We start from the raw sequence: 17,640 nt of genomic DNA, 5'->3' as shown, positions 1-17,640 counted from the left end.
GGGCCACTCAAGGACATTCAGAGACTTGTCCCGAAGCCACTCCTACGTTGTCCTGTAGCGCTCTGGAGCAGGTTTTCATCAAGGATCTCTCTATTCTCCCAGTACCTGCCGGTGAAAAACATCACCAGAGCATGTTGCTGCCACTACGCTTCTCCGTCGAGATGGTGCCAGATTTCCTTCAGACATGACGCTTCGCATTCAGGCCAAAGTCTTGGTTTCATAAGACCAGATAATCTTGTTTCTCTGGTCTGTGTCCTTTAGGTGCCTTTGGGAAAACTCCAAGCGGGCTGTCATGTGCCTTTTACTGATGAGTGGCTTCCGTCTGACCACTCTACCATAAAGGACTGATTGGTGGATAGCTGCAGAGATGGTTGTCTTTCTGGAAGGTTCTCCTATCTCCACAGAGGAACTCTGGAGCTCTGTCAGAGTGACCATCGGGTTCTTGGTCACCTCCATGATCAAGGCCCTTCTACCCCAATTCCTCAGTTTGGGCGGGCGACCAGCTCTAGGGAGAATATTGTTGTTTCCAAACTTCTTCCATTTAAGAATGGAGGCCACTGTGTTCTTGGGGACATTTAACGCTGCAGACATTTTTTGGTACCCTTCCCCAGATTTGTGCCTCGACACAATCTTATCTCTGAGCTCTACAGACAATTCCTTCAACCTCATAGCTTGGTTTTTGCTCTGACATGAACTGTCAAATGTGGGACCTTATATAGACAAGTGTGTGTCTTTCCACACATGATCAATGGAAACAGGATTCAGCTGAGCTCAATTTCCCAATCTGGCCCTCATACCATCATGGTCATCTAATCAGCCCCAGCTTACAATTGGCTCATTCATCCCCCCTTCTTCACCTGTAACTATTCCCCAGTTCGTTGTTGTAAATGAGAATGTGTTCTCAGTCAACTTACCTGGTAAAATAAGGGTTAAATAAATCACTTTTTTTTCAAGTGTCATAGCAAAGGGTTTATTTTCAATAAATTAGCAAACATAAAAAAAAACAGATTTTGCTTTGTCATTATGGGGTATTGTGTGTAGATTGATGAGGATATATTTTTTTATCCATTTTAGGATAAGTCTGTAATGTAACAAAATGTGGAAAATTCAAGAGGTCTGAATACTTTCCGAATGCACTGTAAATGCATCATCGCAAAGATGAATGTGTGTGCAGAAGTTGGAGTTGGAGTTCTTTAGCCAGAGGCTAAATTTCAGTTCTCTCTCTGCGAATTTGCTTTCTCTCATCCTCTGTTCCAGTTTGTGTGTCATGGACATGACAGTACCACAGATGTTTGCTATGCGTATACCAGGGGCCATATCAAGAGTCTCAGAGAAGGCGTGCTGATTTAGAATCAGTTTTGCCTTTTAGATCACAATGAATAAGGACAGAAGGGACTTGATCATAGGTCAGCACCTATGGTCCCTGAGCCATCTACTACTCAGTCTGTCTGATGGTCACCAGATATTTATCTACGTTAAGGAGTTATTCTAACTCTCTCTCCCTCCATCTCTCTTCTTTATCTCTAATCCCCTTAATGAGAATGATTCAGGTATTTCAGAGAAACATTTTTCCCCAGGCTGCTATTATTTGCTAGGCTTTGCTTTTTTCTTTCCTGGATGTTTTGAGGTTTCTCTGTGGGTGTGTCCCAAATGGCACCCTATTCCCTATATAGTGAACATCTTTACAACTTTACAGTAAACAAAGTAGTGCACTATAAATGGAATAGGGCGTCATTTGGGACTCATATCTGTGTGTCTCTAGCATCATACGGCTTGTTCAAACACAGGAACATGAAAGAGGCAGATTCCCGACAGTATGTTTTTGACACCGGGCTAATGTTTTGGTGTGGAAAAAGTAAAGACATCCCACAGACATGATGTAATGCGTTAACATCAGTACTTTATTCATAGTGAGAAATGCATATTCTCTCTCTTTCTCTCCTTTTTTTTTTTTTGGGGGGGGGGGGGGGTGATCAGCTTTAATATTACAGATAAATTGTAGCTACCACCAATGTAATTATTTATATGTTGCATATACAGTTGAAGTCGGAAGTTTACAAACACCTTGGCCAAATATGTTAAATTCAGTTTTTCACAATTCCTGACATTTAATCCTAGTAAAAATTCCCTGTCTTAGGTCAGTTAGGATCACCTCTTTATTTTAATAATAAGAAATGTAAGAATAATAGTTGAGAGAATAATTTATTTCAGCTTTTTTTTCTTTCATCACATTCCCAGTGGGTCAGACGTTTACATACACTCAATTAGTATTGGTAGCATAGCATTAATTGTTTAACTTGGGTCAAATGTTTCGGGTAGCCTTCCACAAGCTTCCCACAATAAGTTGGATGAATTTTGGCCCATTCTTTCTGACAGAGCTGGTGTAACTGAGTCAGGTTTGTAGGCCTGCTTGCTCGCTCACGCTTTTTCAGTTCTGCCCACAAATTTTCATTTGGAAGACCCATTTGCAACCAGGCTTTAACTTCCTGACTGATGTCTTGAGATGTTTCTTCAATATATCCACAAAATTTTCCATCCTCATGATGCCATCTATTTTGTGAAGTGTGTAACCGATGTGAAATGGCTAGCTAGTTAGCAGTGGTGCGCGCTAATAGCATTTCAATCGGTGACGTCACTCACTCTGAGGCCTTGAAGTAGTTGTTCCCCTTGCTCTGCAAGGGCCGTGGCTTTTGTGGCGCGATGGGTAACGATGCTTCGTGGGTGTCAGTTGTCGGTGTGTGCCCTGCCCTGGTTCGAGCCCAGGGCAGGGCGAGGCAGTGCTCCTCCTGCTCCTCCTTGCACAAAGGCAGAGGTAGCAGTCCTGCTGCTAGGTTGTTGCCCTCCTACGGCCTCCTCCACGTCTCCTGATGTACTGGCCTGTCTCCCGGTAGCGCCTCCATACTCTGGACACTACGCTGACAGACACAGCAAACCTTCTTGCCACAGCTCGCATTGATGTGCCATCCTGGATGAGCTGCACTACCTGAGCCACTTGTGTGGGTTGTAGACTCCGTCTCATGCTACCACTAGAGTGAAAGCACCGCCAGCATTCAAAAGTGACCAAAACATCAGCCAAGAAGCATAGGAGCTGAGAAGTGGTCTGTGGTCACCACCTGCAGAACCACTCCTTTATTGGGGGTGTCTTGCTAATTGCCTATAATTTCCACCTGTTGTCTATTCCATTTGCACAACAGCATGTGAAATTTATTGTCAATCTGTGTTTCTTCCTAAGTGGACAGTTTGATTTCACAGAAGTGTGATTGACTTGGAGTTACATTGTGTTGTTTAAGTGTTCCCTTTATTTTTTTGAGCAGTGTATATACAGTACATACACAAACATACATACACATACATACATACACACACATATAAATACATATATACAGTGCCTTGCGAAAGTATTCGGCCCCCTTGAACTTTGCGACCTTTTGCCACATTTCAGGCTTCAAACATAAAGATATAAAACTGTATTTTTTTGTGAAGAATCAACAACAAGTGGGACACAATCATGAAGTGGAACGACATTTATTGGATATTTCAAACTTTTTTAACAAATCAAAAACTGAAAAATTGGGTGTGCAAAATTATTCAGCCCCCTTAAGTTAATACTTTGTAGCGCCACCTTTTGCTGTGATTACAGCTGTAAGTCGCTTGGGGTATGTCTCTATCAGTTTTGCACATCGAGAGACTGAAATTTTTTCCCATTCCTCCTTGCAAAACAGCTTGAGCTCAGTGAGGTTGGATGGAGAGCATTTGTGAACAGCAGTTTTCAGTTCATTCCACAGATTCTCGATTGGATTCAGGTCTGGACTTTGACTTGGCCATTCTAACACCTGGATATGTTTATTTTTGAACCTTTCCATTGTAGATTTTGCTTTATGTTTTGGATCATTATCTTGTTGGAAGACAAATCTCCGTCCCAGTCTCAGGTCTTTTGCAGACTCCATCAGGTTTTCTTCCAGAATGGTCCTGTATTTGGCTCCATCCATCTTCCCATCAATTTTAACCATCTTCCCTGTGTCTGCTGAAGAAAAGCAGGCCCAAACCATGATGCTGCCACCACCATGTTTGACAGTGGGGATGGTGTGTTCAGTGTAATGAGCTGTGTTGCTTTTACGCCAAACATAACGTTTTGCATTGTTGCCAAAAAGTTCAATTTTGGTTTCATCTGACCAGAGCACCTTCTTCCACATGTTTGGTGTGTCTCCCAGGAGGCTTGTGGCAAACTTTAAACAACACTTTTTATGGATATCTTTAAGAAATGGCTTTCTTCTTGCCACTCTTCCATAAAGGCCAGATTTGTGCAATATACGACTGATTGTTGTCCTATGGACAGAGTCTCCCACCTCAGCTGTAGATCTCTGCAGTTCATCCAGAGTGATCATGGGCCTCTTGGCTGCATCTCTGATCAGTCTTCTCCTTGTATGAGCTGAAAGTTTAGAGGGACGGCCAGGTCTTGGTAGATTTGCAGTGGTCTGATACTCCTTCCATTTCAATATTATCGCTTGCACAGTGCTCCTTGGGATGTTTAAAGCTTGGGAAATCTTTTTGTATCCAAATCCGGCTTTAAACTTCTTCACAACAGTATCTCGGACCTGCCTGGTGTGTTCCTTGTTCTTCATGATGCTCTCTGCGCTTTTAACGGACCTCTGAGACTATCACAGTGCAGGTGCATTTATACGGAGACTTGATTACACACAGGTGGATTGTATTTATCATCATTAGTCATTTAGGTCAACATTGGATCATTCAGAGATCCTCACTGAACTTCTGGAGAGAGTTTGCTGCACTGAAAGTAAAAGGGCTGAATAATTTTGCACGCCCAATTTTTCAGTTTTTGATTTGTTAAAAAAGTTTGAAATATCCAATAAATGTCGTTCCACTTCATGATTGTGTCCCACTTGTTGTTGATTCTTCACAAAAAAATACAGTTTTATATCTTTATGTTTGAAGCCTGAAATGTGGCAAAAGGTCGCAAAGTTCAAGGGGGCCGAATACTTTCGCAAGGCACTGTACATACATACCTTTTTTATATATATATTTTCCTTTGTTACTTTCTAACCCTACTTGGAGTAAACTAGCTAGTGAACAACACACAACTTCTACTTCCAGCTTATACATACTATGTACATTTAATGGACACATTTTATTTTACAATAGTTCTATTTTGTTTGTTTTTACTCCTGTCCCACCTCAACCTCTCCCATCTATTTCTGATGTGCATCCGGTTTGATTGCTATTAGCCATATCTTTCAAACTGTGCTCTTTCACAAATGTTCTGAACCTATATACGTTTTACGGACACAGTATGTTTTACATTAGTTATCTTGTTATTAGTCCCAACTTCAGCTCCATTCAACCCCTCCCGTCTATCTCTTAACACCATCCTAATTGGATTTCTATTTGCCATATCATCTTCAACTGTGCTGTGATGTTTGACTGGAGTTCTTAACTTGTTTCATTGTTTCTACAGAAATATTTTTTGGGGCCAAAAGTATTATTATATTATTGATTGATTGACTATGACTTTTCAGATTACCCAGTAGTGTTATCTGCAGGTTTAGCTCCAGGTAAATATTGCAATTTTTCAGCCATTCCTGGACCTGTGACCAAAAACAAGCTACATATGGACAGTACCAAAACAAATTATCTAATGATTCTGTCTCTTCGCAGCTAAATCTGCAGAGCTGGGAAGGTTGTATCCCCCATAAAAATAACATTCTATTGGTTGCAAGAATTTTGTATAATAAGTTTGAATCCGGCGTCGTTTTGTATATCAGTTCATAAACCATTTCTCAACGCAATGGGAGACAGAGGAAGCTTCTCCTTAGAGTCACAGAATGTGTCCCAAATGGCAACCTATTCGCTATGTCGTGCACTACTTACACTGAGTGTACAAAACATTAGGAACACATTCCTAATATTGAGTTGCACCCCCTTTTGCCCTTAAAACAGCCGGAATTCGTCGGGGAATGTCTGGGATTTTTTTTGGAGATATTGGCCGATATTGACTCCAATGCTTCCCACAGTTGTGTCAAGTTGACTGGTAGTGGATCTCTACTCCGAATTGCTCGTTCCATACATTTGCAGATGGATACACTTCTGCCATGAAGGGATGCACCTGATTGGCAATGATGTTCAGATATCCTGTGGCATTCAAAGTTGCTCCATTTTATCAAGGGGCCCAATGTGTGCAATGAAAATACACCCACACCATCACCCCACCATCACCAGCCTACAATGTTGCCATGTGGCATGATGGATCCATGTACTCATGTGGCTTTCTCCATACCCTAGTCCTGCCATCAGTGTGAAACAGCAGGAACTGGGATTCATCAGACCAGGCAATGTTTTTCCAATTCTCTAGTGTCCAGTGTTTTCGTTCCTTAGCCCACTGCAACCGCAGTTTCTAGTATTTTGCTGAAAGAAGTGGAACTCTGTAAGTTTGTTGGCTGCCACACCCCATTCGTATCAAGGTACGTCGAGTTGTGCATTCTTTTATGGGTCTTTGGGTACCAATGTTGTACTGGACTGTCAGTTGACTAACTGTAGCCCGTCTGTGGCTCTCCACAATTCGTATCAGCTTCCTTTGTCCTTTTTCATCAGTTACCCGTTTTCGCCCACTGGCCTCCTGTTGACTAGATGTCCTTTGGGTGGTTGACCATTCTTGATACACACAGGAAACTGTTGAGCTTGAAATACCCAGCAGCGTTGCAGTTCTTGACACACTCAAACCATACCCCGTTCAAAGGCACTTAAATATTTATTTATTCTTTTTATTGTTGTCTGTAGCTTGTGAGGTGTGGAAACACTTTGTTGCTTTTATGAATTTTGTCTTGCTGCTTTTTGTTTTATGTTGCTCTGTTTGTATGCTACGTCTTGCTTGTCCTATGTTGCTCTGTCTGTATGCTATGTCTTGCTTGTCCTATGTTGCTATGTCTTGCTTGTTCTATGTTGCTATTGTCTATATTGTAATTGTTTTTAATAACCTGCCCAGGGACTGCGGTTGAAAATTAGCCGGCTGGCTAAAACCGGCACTTTTACTGAAACGTTGATTAATGTGCACTCTCCCTGTAAAAATAAAAAATAAACTAAAAAAAACAACAACTATTTTGTCTTGCCCATTCACCCTCTGAATGGCAATACCCACACAATCCATGTCTCGATTGTCTCAAGTCTTAAAAATCCTTCTTTAACCTGTCTCCTCCCCTTCATCTACACTGATTGAAGTGGACTTAACAAGTGACATCAATAAGGGATCATAGCTTTCACCTGGATTCACCTGGTCAGTCTATGTCATGGAATGAGCAGGTATTCCTAATGTTTGTACGCTCAGTGTATATAGGGCCCCATTTGGGACACGTCCAGTGATAGACACTGTTACGAATGTGGAGGTTTCCCTCAGAGCCTATACTAAGTTATGCCCACTGGGACTGACCTGTGGTCCTCATCTGGCATCACTTTACTGGACCAGACATAACAGGAGGAAGTGGGTGTTTTAATATACTGCAAGGGTAGGCTGTATAAAGTGTGAGGTTCCAATAATCAAGAGATACTGAGAGAGGATTATCTCAACAGTAGTTGTGCTAGTGTGGTAGAGTGGGAAGGGGAGGGATAGGCACAGTAGTGTGAAGATAAAGTATTAGTAGAGATACTATGATAGGGGGACCACTGCTTGTTTTACTGAGTACTGTCAGAGTACTGTCATAAAATAAATAAAAATACGATTTGATTTGATTCTGATGTCCATAACACACAAACTCAAAGAGGGGATGAGAAAAAGGATATTTTTCGGAAAGAACTGAATTTCAGCCTACTGCTAAAATATGTGTATGTGCTTGCCTGTGTGCATGTTAGTAATGCTTAGTAATCTAAGGTTGCCTGGAGTAATACAGAACCATTTATTATGATAGTGCATAGTTCTGTTTTTCTGTATGACAGTGGACTACAGGAAAATTCTCAGTGACTGGATGAATGTTGTGTGACTGTCCAGTTGTTTTTCTGTCTATGTTCAGCACGTTCCTATTATTACTGACCAGGGAAGAGATGGAGACCCGCACACTGTTGAAATAGAGGAATAAGGGCCTCCCGGGTGGCGCAGTGGTCTAGGGCACTGCATTGCAGTGCATTCCAACCCCATGGCATTGCCTACCTGGTTAAATAAAGGTGAAATAAATAAATAAAATAAATAAAATTGCAGTGCTAGCTGTGCCACCAGAGACTCTGGGTTTGCGCCCAGGCTCTGTCGCAGCCGGCCGCGACCGGGAGGTCTGTGGGGCGACGCACAATTGGCATAGCGTCATCCAGGTTAGGGAGGGTTTGGCCGGTAGGGATATCCTTGTCTCATCGCGCACCAGCGTTTCCTGTGGCGGGCCGGGCGCAGTGCACGCTAACCAGGTCGCCAGGTGCACGGTGTTTCCTCTGACACATTGGTGCGGCTGGCTTCCGGGTTGGATGCGCGCTGTGTTAAAGAAGCAGTGCGGCTTGGTTGGGTTGTGTTTCAGAGGACGCATGGCTTTCGACCTTCGTCTCTCCCGAGCCCGTGCGGGAGTTTTAGCGATGAGACAAGATAGTAACCACTAACAATTGGATACCACGAAATTGGGGAGAAAAGGGGTTAATTAAAAAAAAAATGAAATAGAGGAATAAATCCAGGGAAGCAACATTAACCTCAGCCTCCATAACAGTGTCTGCGATCCCAAATGGCACCCAATCCCTTACATAGTGCACTACATTTGACCAGAATCCTATGGGCCCTGGTCAAAAGTATCTCACTATATAGGGAATAGGGTGTCATTTGGGACACAACCAATATGACTCACGTGAATCTCTTAACTGTGCTTTGTGTTTCTTAATTTGCTGTGAGGTTTTATGTCTTTGTCACATTTTAGTTAATGTGCACTTATCTATTTGATCTACTAAACTTTTTAGACTGAATAAACCGAAGAATGGTGGTTCGCACACAAACCTTTTCACAATCATCAACCAAACTAACATACAGTATTCTTCTAGCTTGCACGATACCCTCAAGGTGGGGATGTGCAACGAAGCTCAAGCTTTCATGTTGCCATTTTAGGGGTTGTAGTCATGACAGCGCACCATAACTTTTGACAACTCTCACCCTGGGAGCTGCAAAAGGCAATGACGGAATAGTATATAACAGTTTATAATTGTGGCAAAACAACCTCCTTTAAACGAAGATCAATTATTTATTGGATCAGTCGTTGGTACTAAGTACTGTATGTTGTATATGTTGTCTTATACTGATTAATTTATCAGAAACGCTAACCTGCATCTTCTTTCCTGTCTCTCTCGCTCTGTGCAGTGCTGCGGTGGGAGTGGGTTTCTATGGCAACAGCGAGACCAACGACGGGGTTTACCAGCTGACATACTCCTTGTACAATGCCAATCACACCCTGGGAGGGGTCGACAATCTGGTGGGTAGCACTACAGACTCAACCTCTAAGTTTGCTGTACATTATCACTTCGCTACATTACCACTACATTACTATACACTACATAACCACACAGCTGACGACTCTCTGTACAACACCAATCACAAGCTGGGAGCCGTCGACAGCCTGGTGGGTACAGTAGAATGACTACTCCTCCGAACCCCCCCAATTATACTGCTGACAATTGCTCACTATTCTCTACCCACCCACCCCAATCCTACTCCCTATGCCGCGGGGACAGACTCCCCATGAACAAAGAACCATCCTCCTCCTCTGTCCTCCTTGGTGTGACCCCTACTTTACACTGTGAGGCCCTTCCTGGCTATTTATATCTGTCTCATTTTTTCAATTTGTGCTAAGAAGCGCTGATGATGACACGTAAAGAGGCACCCAAATCCAGATTTATACGTCAATTTCACACGTTCTGGGGCGTTTTATCACTCAGATAATAAGGCTCAGAACTCTACAGGAAGTTTTGTCAGTGGGATTTCAGTTCTATTTTCTCTCAGTGCTAAAAAGGAGCAAGCTATGTTTGATCCCAGCCATTTATAGGCAGAAATGCACAGAAATGTTGTGATGTATAGACCTTAATGGTTGAACATAGGAATCAGATTTCCTTAATTCTGAATTTGATTAAATATGGTCCAATTTAAAATGCCATCAGCAGATGCCATTATCCAAAGACACTTGTAGTTAACACTTATAGCGCTATATACTGTATATTCAGTGTAGCCTAAATGGCCTATGCAGGAATCAAACCCTGCTTCAACCAAGAATAGATTGAGTCATGGGAATCACCAAGTCTCTGATCAATATGTCACACTCCCCTGGTGACTGGGATGATTATACAGCCTCTCTGGTTAATTATGACATCACCATTACATCACCCACTATCCTCCTTCCTTATCACCTCCCTCAGCAATAAAGTAGGAAGTGGATCATCGTGAGAGCGAGAGAGAGAAGGACTCCAGATGACTTCTATGAACGCTGTCAAAGAGCATGGATTAACTCCCCATCTGTGTTAAAGGAGTAAATTAATGTTTCCGTAGCTGGCTGTCTCTCTCATGGCTGTGACTCACACTGCTGAGCCCGAAAACACACATAGCCGGTTTACCGGGCACAGATTAAGCCTAGTCCAAGACTAAGATGCCCTTTTAATGGAGATTCTCAACTGAGCTTGGCCAGGAAACTGTCCCACAGCGTATAGAACCAATTAGCCTGATTCCTATCTGAGCTGTTAGTCCTGGTCTTCCAGTGGTACAAAGGCTTTACTGTGTCTTATAGACAGACTCCACAGTCTCCCTTCACAATCAGACTCCAAACACACACACTCACACACAAACACACACACTCCACAGTCTCCCTTCACATAATCAGCCGTGAACCCAGGAAGCAAAGACCTTTGAAGAGGACCAATGGCCGGGCGTCCTGATAGGCTGCTTCAGTGTTCAAGTCTCCTTTCTGACAACAATGGCTGCTTTGGCTTTTGCCCCCGCCACTCAGATGCCTCCTCCTCCCCCTCTCCACACACTCTTCAGAAGTCGGTTCACATCCAAAGAGCAGATCTCTGACTAGGAGGGGATGGAAATGAAACACTTAACAGTCACCGTCAATGGAAGTTGGCTGCTTTTTAACTTCACAGTCACCATCAATTTTCCCAGCTTTGGTTGAGTTAGTTAATTAGTTCTGGACCATATGGTTGTGTAGATTTCTATCAGCCCCCCACACAGAAAACCCTGACTGGGAATCTGAATGAACAATCAGACACACAGTTAGAAGACATTCTTTTCTGAAGAAGAAGCCAGAAAAACAGTCTGCTGCTGATAGCGTAATGGGAATTACGGGAATTTGGAATTCTTGGTCTATTGTGTAATCTTTAAGTGATATCCCATATGAACTAGGAACTCTGCAGACATTCTATAAATAAATTGTTATATTCTTTGCTTAGGCTTGGAGGAAAGAGATGGTGAATGAAGAGAGAAGTTTTGACAGCCAACTGTCAGAACTCTAACCTGGTCCCAGATCTGTTTGTGTTGTCTTGCCAACTCCTGCCAATGACCATAAAAGTTGGCAAGACAGCACAAACAGATGTCAGACCAGGCTATCAGTGTTGCTTGTATTAGTCAGTCAGAGAGCAAGGTTACATCTCGCTGTGGTTGGGACCTGGCCATTGACATAACTGTAAATATATTTCCCTCAACCAAACACGCTCTCATCGTAATAGGCTTTGTCTGGAAACAATAGACATTAAAGATGAGTTATTTTACACTGTATGTGACTAAAGAAGTATTTACGTAAGCAACCAAGTTCAAAGAATCTTGGAGAGAGAATGTTTGAAAATTGTTGAGGGGATGGAAGCAGGGTTATGTATGGCATTGAGTTGACAAGCCTGCCTGGTTGGAGGTCTCTGAGTCCCAAATGGCACCCTAACCCCCACTACCATGCATCCCACTGCTGGCTTGCTTCTGAAGCTAAGCAGGGTTGGTCCTGGTTGGTTCCTAGATGGGAGACCAGATGCTGCTGGAAGTGGTGTTGGAGGGCCAGTAGGAGGTACTCTTTCCTCAGGTCAAAAAATAAATAAATAATATCCCAACCCCATGGCAGTGATTGGGGACATTGCCCTGTGTAGGGTGCTGTCTTTCAGATGGTATGTTAAATGGGTGTCCTGACTCTCTGTGGTCAGTAAAGATACCATGACACTTATTGTAGGAGTAGGGGTGGTTGTCCTGGCTAAATTCCTAATCTGGCCCTCATACCATCATGGTCATCTAATCATCCCCAGTTTACAATTGGCTCATTCATCCCCCCTCCTCTCCCCTGTAACTATTCCCCAGGTTGTTGCTGTAAATTAGAATGTGTTCTCAGTCAACTTTCCTGGTAAAATAGTGCAAACATAATACTGCACCATAGCACTCTGGTCAAAAGTAGTGCACTCTGTAGGGAATAGGGTGCCATTTTGGATGCATACAGACTCTGTGTGTAATGGCTGGTGACTGACTGAGAGTTGGACCTGGGCCTGGGTCTGGATCTGAGCCTATAGACTCCTAGGTTTTATTCCTGTCCCAGATCAGGGATTTCAGAAGGGCATCCCTCAGGTCATTAGGTCACCTGCTGGCTGTTGCAGCCTTGGCATCCTTACACATACTGTGCTGCAGCTAGAACAGGAACATGAAGGTCAGCATGACTTTGTCACAGGATGGTGTCAACATACAGACAAAGGTTTTAGAACAACTACTCATTCAAGGGTTTTTCTTTATTTTTATTATTGTCTACATTGTAGAATAATAGTGAAGACATCAAAAAACGCATATGGATTCATGTTGTAAAACCAAAAAAGTGTTAAAACAAATCAAAATATATTTTATATTTGAGATTCTTCAAATAGCCACCTTTGCCTTGATGACAGCTTTGCACACTCTTGGCATTCTCTCAACCAGCTTCACCTGGAATGCTTTTCCAACAGTCTTGAAGGAGTTCCCACATATGCTAAGCACTTGTTGGATACTTTTCCTTCACTCTGCGGTCTGAATCATCTCAAACCATCTCAATTTGGTTGAGGTCAGGGGATTGTGGATGCCAGGACATCTGATGCAGCACTCCATCACTCTCCTTCTTGGTAAAATACCGATTACACAGCCTGGAGGTGTGTTGGGTCATTGTTCTGTTGAAAAACAAATGATAGTCCCACTAATCCCAAACCAGATGGGATGGCGTATCGCTGCAGAATGCTGTGGTAGCCATGCTGGTTAAGTGTGGCTAGAATTCTAAATAAATCACAGATAGTGTCACCAGCAAAGCACTCCCACACCATAACACCTCCTCCTCCATGCTTTACGGTGGGAAATTCACAGACGGAGATCATCCGTTCACCCACACCGCGTCTCACAAAGACATGGCAGTTGGAACCAAAAATCTCCAATTTGGACTCCAGACCAAAGGACACATTTTCACCGGTCTAATGTCCATTGCTCATATTTCTTGGCATAAGCAAGTCTCTTCTTATTATTGGTGTTCTTTAGTAGTGGTTTCTTTGCAGAAATTCGACCATGGTTAATCAAACGCATTAAGAAGGAAAGAAATTCCACAAATTAACTTTTAAGAAGGCACACCTGTTAATTGAAATGCGTTCCAGGTGACTACCTCATGAAGCTGGTTGAGAGAATGCCAAAATTGTGCAAAGTTGTCATCAAGGCAAAGGGTGGCAACTTTGAGAATTTATTTGTTTAACACTTTTTTGGTTATTACATGATTCCATATGTGTTTTGGTGTCTTCACTATTTTTCTACAATGCATAAATAGTAAAAATAAAGAAAAACCCTTGAATGACCCTTGAAGGTGTTCTAAAACTTTTGACCGGTAGTGTACATAGTCACCCTATTTCTAGCTCCAGGCCAACTTTGCGGTATTTAACCAGCCACGTCACGGACACCGACACCTTGCTCCCGGACAAGCTAAATACCTTCTTTACCCGCTTCAAGAAAACACAGTGCTGCCGATGCAGGCCACCGCCACTCGCTAGGGTTGTGAGCTCTTGTTCTCAGGGGCCGAGATAAGTAAAACATTTAAGCGTGTTAACCCTCACATTCCTAGCCGCGTCCTCAGAGCAAGTGTAGACCAGCTGGCTGCAATGTTTATGGACATATTCAATCTCGCCCTATCCCAGTGTGTTATCCCCACTTGCTTCAAGATCTCAACCATTGTTCCTGTACCGAAGAAAGCAAAGGTAACTGAACTAAATGACTATCTCCCCATAGCACTCACTGCTGTCATCTTGAAGTGCTTTGAGAGGCTAGGTAAGGATCATTATCACCTCCACCTTACCTGATACCCTAGACCCACTACAATTTGCATACCACCCCAACAGATCTACGGATGACGTAATCACCAGACAGCCTACAGGGACGAGGGCCCTGGCGGAGTGGTGCCAAGAAAATAACCTATCCCTCAACTTCAACAAAACAAAGGAGCTGATCGTGGACTTCAGGAGACAGCAGAAAGAGGACATCCACATCGACAGGGCCACAGTGAAGAAGGTGACAAGCTTCGAGTTCCTCGGCATTAGCGCCTCTTCAACCTCAGGAGGCTGAAGAAATTTGCTTTGTCCCTAAGACCCTCACAAATTTCTACAGTTGCACCATTAAGAGCATCCAGCTGGGCTGTGTTGCCTGTTATGACTATTGCACTGTCTGCAATTGTGGTCAGTCCAAAGCATCACAGGGGGCACACAGCTTGCCCTCCAGGACATCTACAGCACCCAGTGTCACAGGAAGGCCAAGAAGATCAAGGACCTCAGCCACCTGAGCCACGGCCTGTTCACCATGCTACCATCTAGAAGGCTGAGACAGTACAGTTGCACCAGGCTATCAGACTGTTAAATAGTCACCACTAGCCAGCCTCCTCCCAGTACCCTGCCTTGAACTTAGTCACTGTTACTAGCCAGCTACCACCCGGGACTCTACACTGCAAGTTAGAGACTGCTACTCTATGTACAGTGCATTCGGAAAGTATTCAGACCCCTTGACGTTTTCCACATTTTGTTATGTTACAGCCTTGTTCTAAAATGTATTAAATAAAAAGTTGTCTTCATCAATCTACACACAATACTACATAATGACAAAGCAAAAACAGTTTTTTTAGAAATGTTTGCTAATTTATATATATATATATATATATATATATATATATATATATATATATATATAAAAACTGAAATACCGTAAGTATTCAGACCCTTTGCTATGAGACTCGAAATTGAGCTCAGGTTAATCCTGTTTCCATTGATCATCCTTGATGTAACGAATCTCGTCCTCCTCTTCTGAGGAGGAGTAGTAAGAAGGATCAGAGGACCAATGCGCAGCGTGGTAAGTGTTCATTATATTTATTTATAACTCAGAACACTAAATAATAAAACAACAAAGAGAACGAAATGAAACCAAAACAGTCCTGTACAGTGCATACATAAAACACAGAACAGAAAATAAACACCCTCCAAACACAGGTAGAAAAAGGCTACCTAAGTATGATTCTCAATCAGAGACAACTAACGACACCTGCCTCTGATTGAGAACCATACTAGGCCAAACTCAAAACACAACATAGAAAAACTAACATAGACAACCCACCCAACTCATGCCCTGACCATACTAAAACAAAGACATAATAAAAGAACTAAGGTCAGAACGTGACACTTGAGATGTTTCTTCAACTTGATTGGTGTCCACCTGTGGTAAATTAAATCGATTGTACATGATTTGGAAAGGCACACACCTGTCTATATAAGGTGCAGTGCAGTGCATGTCAGAGCAAAAACCAAGCCATGAGGTCAAAGGAATTGTCCGTAGAGCTCCGAGACAGGATTGTGTTGAGGCACAGCTCTGGGGAAGGGTACCAACACAATTCTGCAGCATTTAATAGTCATGGTACCATTTGAAAGAAAACACTTTGAAGTTTGTGGAAATGTGAATTGAATGTAGGAGAATTTAACTTAATAGATCTGGTAGATGAAAATACAAAGAAAAAAACAACCAGTCTTTTTCTACCACCATCTTCGAAATGCAAGATAAATGTCACAGAGCCATCACTCTGTTTGCAATTCCGATAGTGTCCACAAGATGTCTGCAGTGTATGTGCAAAGTTTCAGATGGATAACTTGATGTATGAGTGAACTACAAGACTTTTACTGTGAAGTCCCCAGGTACAGTTGGGCAAATTGTGAAGGAGACATTCACATTCATTTTACATTTTTCTGCAAGAATATCATCAAATCTGGATACTTGGACTTTGATTTAGCTTTCCAAGTATTACTAGCCATATTATAAATTCAACATTTGCAAAACAAACAGTTTTCATAACTTCATAACTCTGAATATCATTATAACTTTTTTCCTAAATGAAAAGGCATGCTGTCGTACAAGGTTACTAGCTACATTTTACAACATATACATGGTTCATTGGCTCATTGGCTATCTAGCTAACTTTGTTTGACCCCGATTGGTGCTTATTTGACAAAGATACAGTCGTTCAAGTGATGGCCGCCCGTGTCATCGGCGTGCCATGAAGGCGTCGCTCTCTGACCAAATATGATGTCCAATAGGATATTCTACACCCTTAATGATAAAGTAAAAGCTTGTTACCTTCTAGGATCTCTGCGTAATACATACGAATTTGATTTGACTCATTGAAACAACGTTTAGGGTGAGATTTTCACAGATTCCTTTCTTTGCAAATAGAACGAGTGGAAATACAAAATTGATCGTGCATGCTATATGGACCTTTTTAGGATATGAAAAAGGATTTTATCTAACAAAACAACACTTCATGTTATCTCTGGGACCCTTTGGATGATAAATCAGAGCAAGATTTTAGAATGTAAGTACACATTTCACCTTCAGAGTTGAATTTCTCAAACCTATCGAAATGAAAAAAGTGTTTTGTTGTTAGGAGCTCTCCTCAAACAATAGCATGGCATTTTCGCAGTAATAGCTAGTGTAAATTGGATAGTGCATTTATATTAACAAGAATTTAATATTTCAGCCGACATTTGTTGTTTCTCTAAAATCTGCGATCTTGATATAATGTGCTGCATAATTTACAACTGTCCGGTTGACGGAACGCCGATTCTTAAGAAGTTTAAATGGAAGAAGTTTGGATCGACCAAGACTCTTCCTAGAGCTGGCCGTCCTGCCAAACTGAGCAATCAGGGGAGAAGGGCCTTGGTCAGGCAGGTAACCAAGAACACGATGGTCGCACTGTTGTAGCTAGAAACATAAGCATTTCGCTGCACCTGTAATAACATTGGCAAAATATGTGTACGAGACCAATAAAATGTTATTTGATTCAAATTGATTTGGATGATACTAGAAAGCATCAGATAATTTAAGAAGTATATATTCTATTCCTCTCAGCACATTTTACAGTAAGGTTAAGGGTTATCTTCGGGTAAAGAGATAGGAATTGGTTAGGTCTAGGGTAAAGGTCTGGTTATGTAAGAGCATAGTTGTTGTGTACTGTTAGTCTTGTAGAAATACAGCTGTAATATGTCTAATCAGCATCACTACTCTGACTTAGATTATGTGGACAACTACAAATACCTAGGTGTCTGGCTAGACTGTAAACTCTCCTTCCAGACTCACATTAAGCAACTAATTACAACTAGAATTGGCTTCCTATTTCGCAACAAAACATC

General features: G+C 42.2%; 1 protein-coding gene across 2 annotated transcripts in view; it reads left to right on the top strand.

Annotated features, from left to right (window-relative positions):
• Positions 1-17,640, top strand: part of LOC139376782 (tweety family member 2) — a 117,154-nt gene that overhangs the window by 59,158 nt on the left and 40,356 nt on the right. For both annotated transcript variants that reach the window (XM_071119709.1, XM_071119708.1), the window contains exon 3: positions 9,326-9,437. In XM_071119709.1, coding sequence (XP_070975810.1) covers positions 9,326-9,437 — 112 coding nt within the window. The remainder of the gene's footprint in view (positions 1-9,325; positions 9,438-17,640) is intronic.

Source organism: Oncorhynchus clarkii, chromosome 20 (assembly GCF_045791955.1).
Source record: "Oncorhynchus clarkii lewisi isolate Uvic-CL-2024 chromosome 20, UVic_Ocla_1.0, whole genome shotgun sequence".
Classification (NCBI taxonomy): Eukaryota; Metazoa; Chordata; class Actinopteri; order Salmoniformes; family Salmonidae; genus Oncorhynchus; species Oncorhynchus clarkii.
This window is presented reverse-complemented; position numbering and strand designations above follow the sequence as displayed.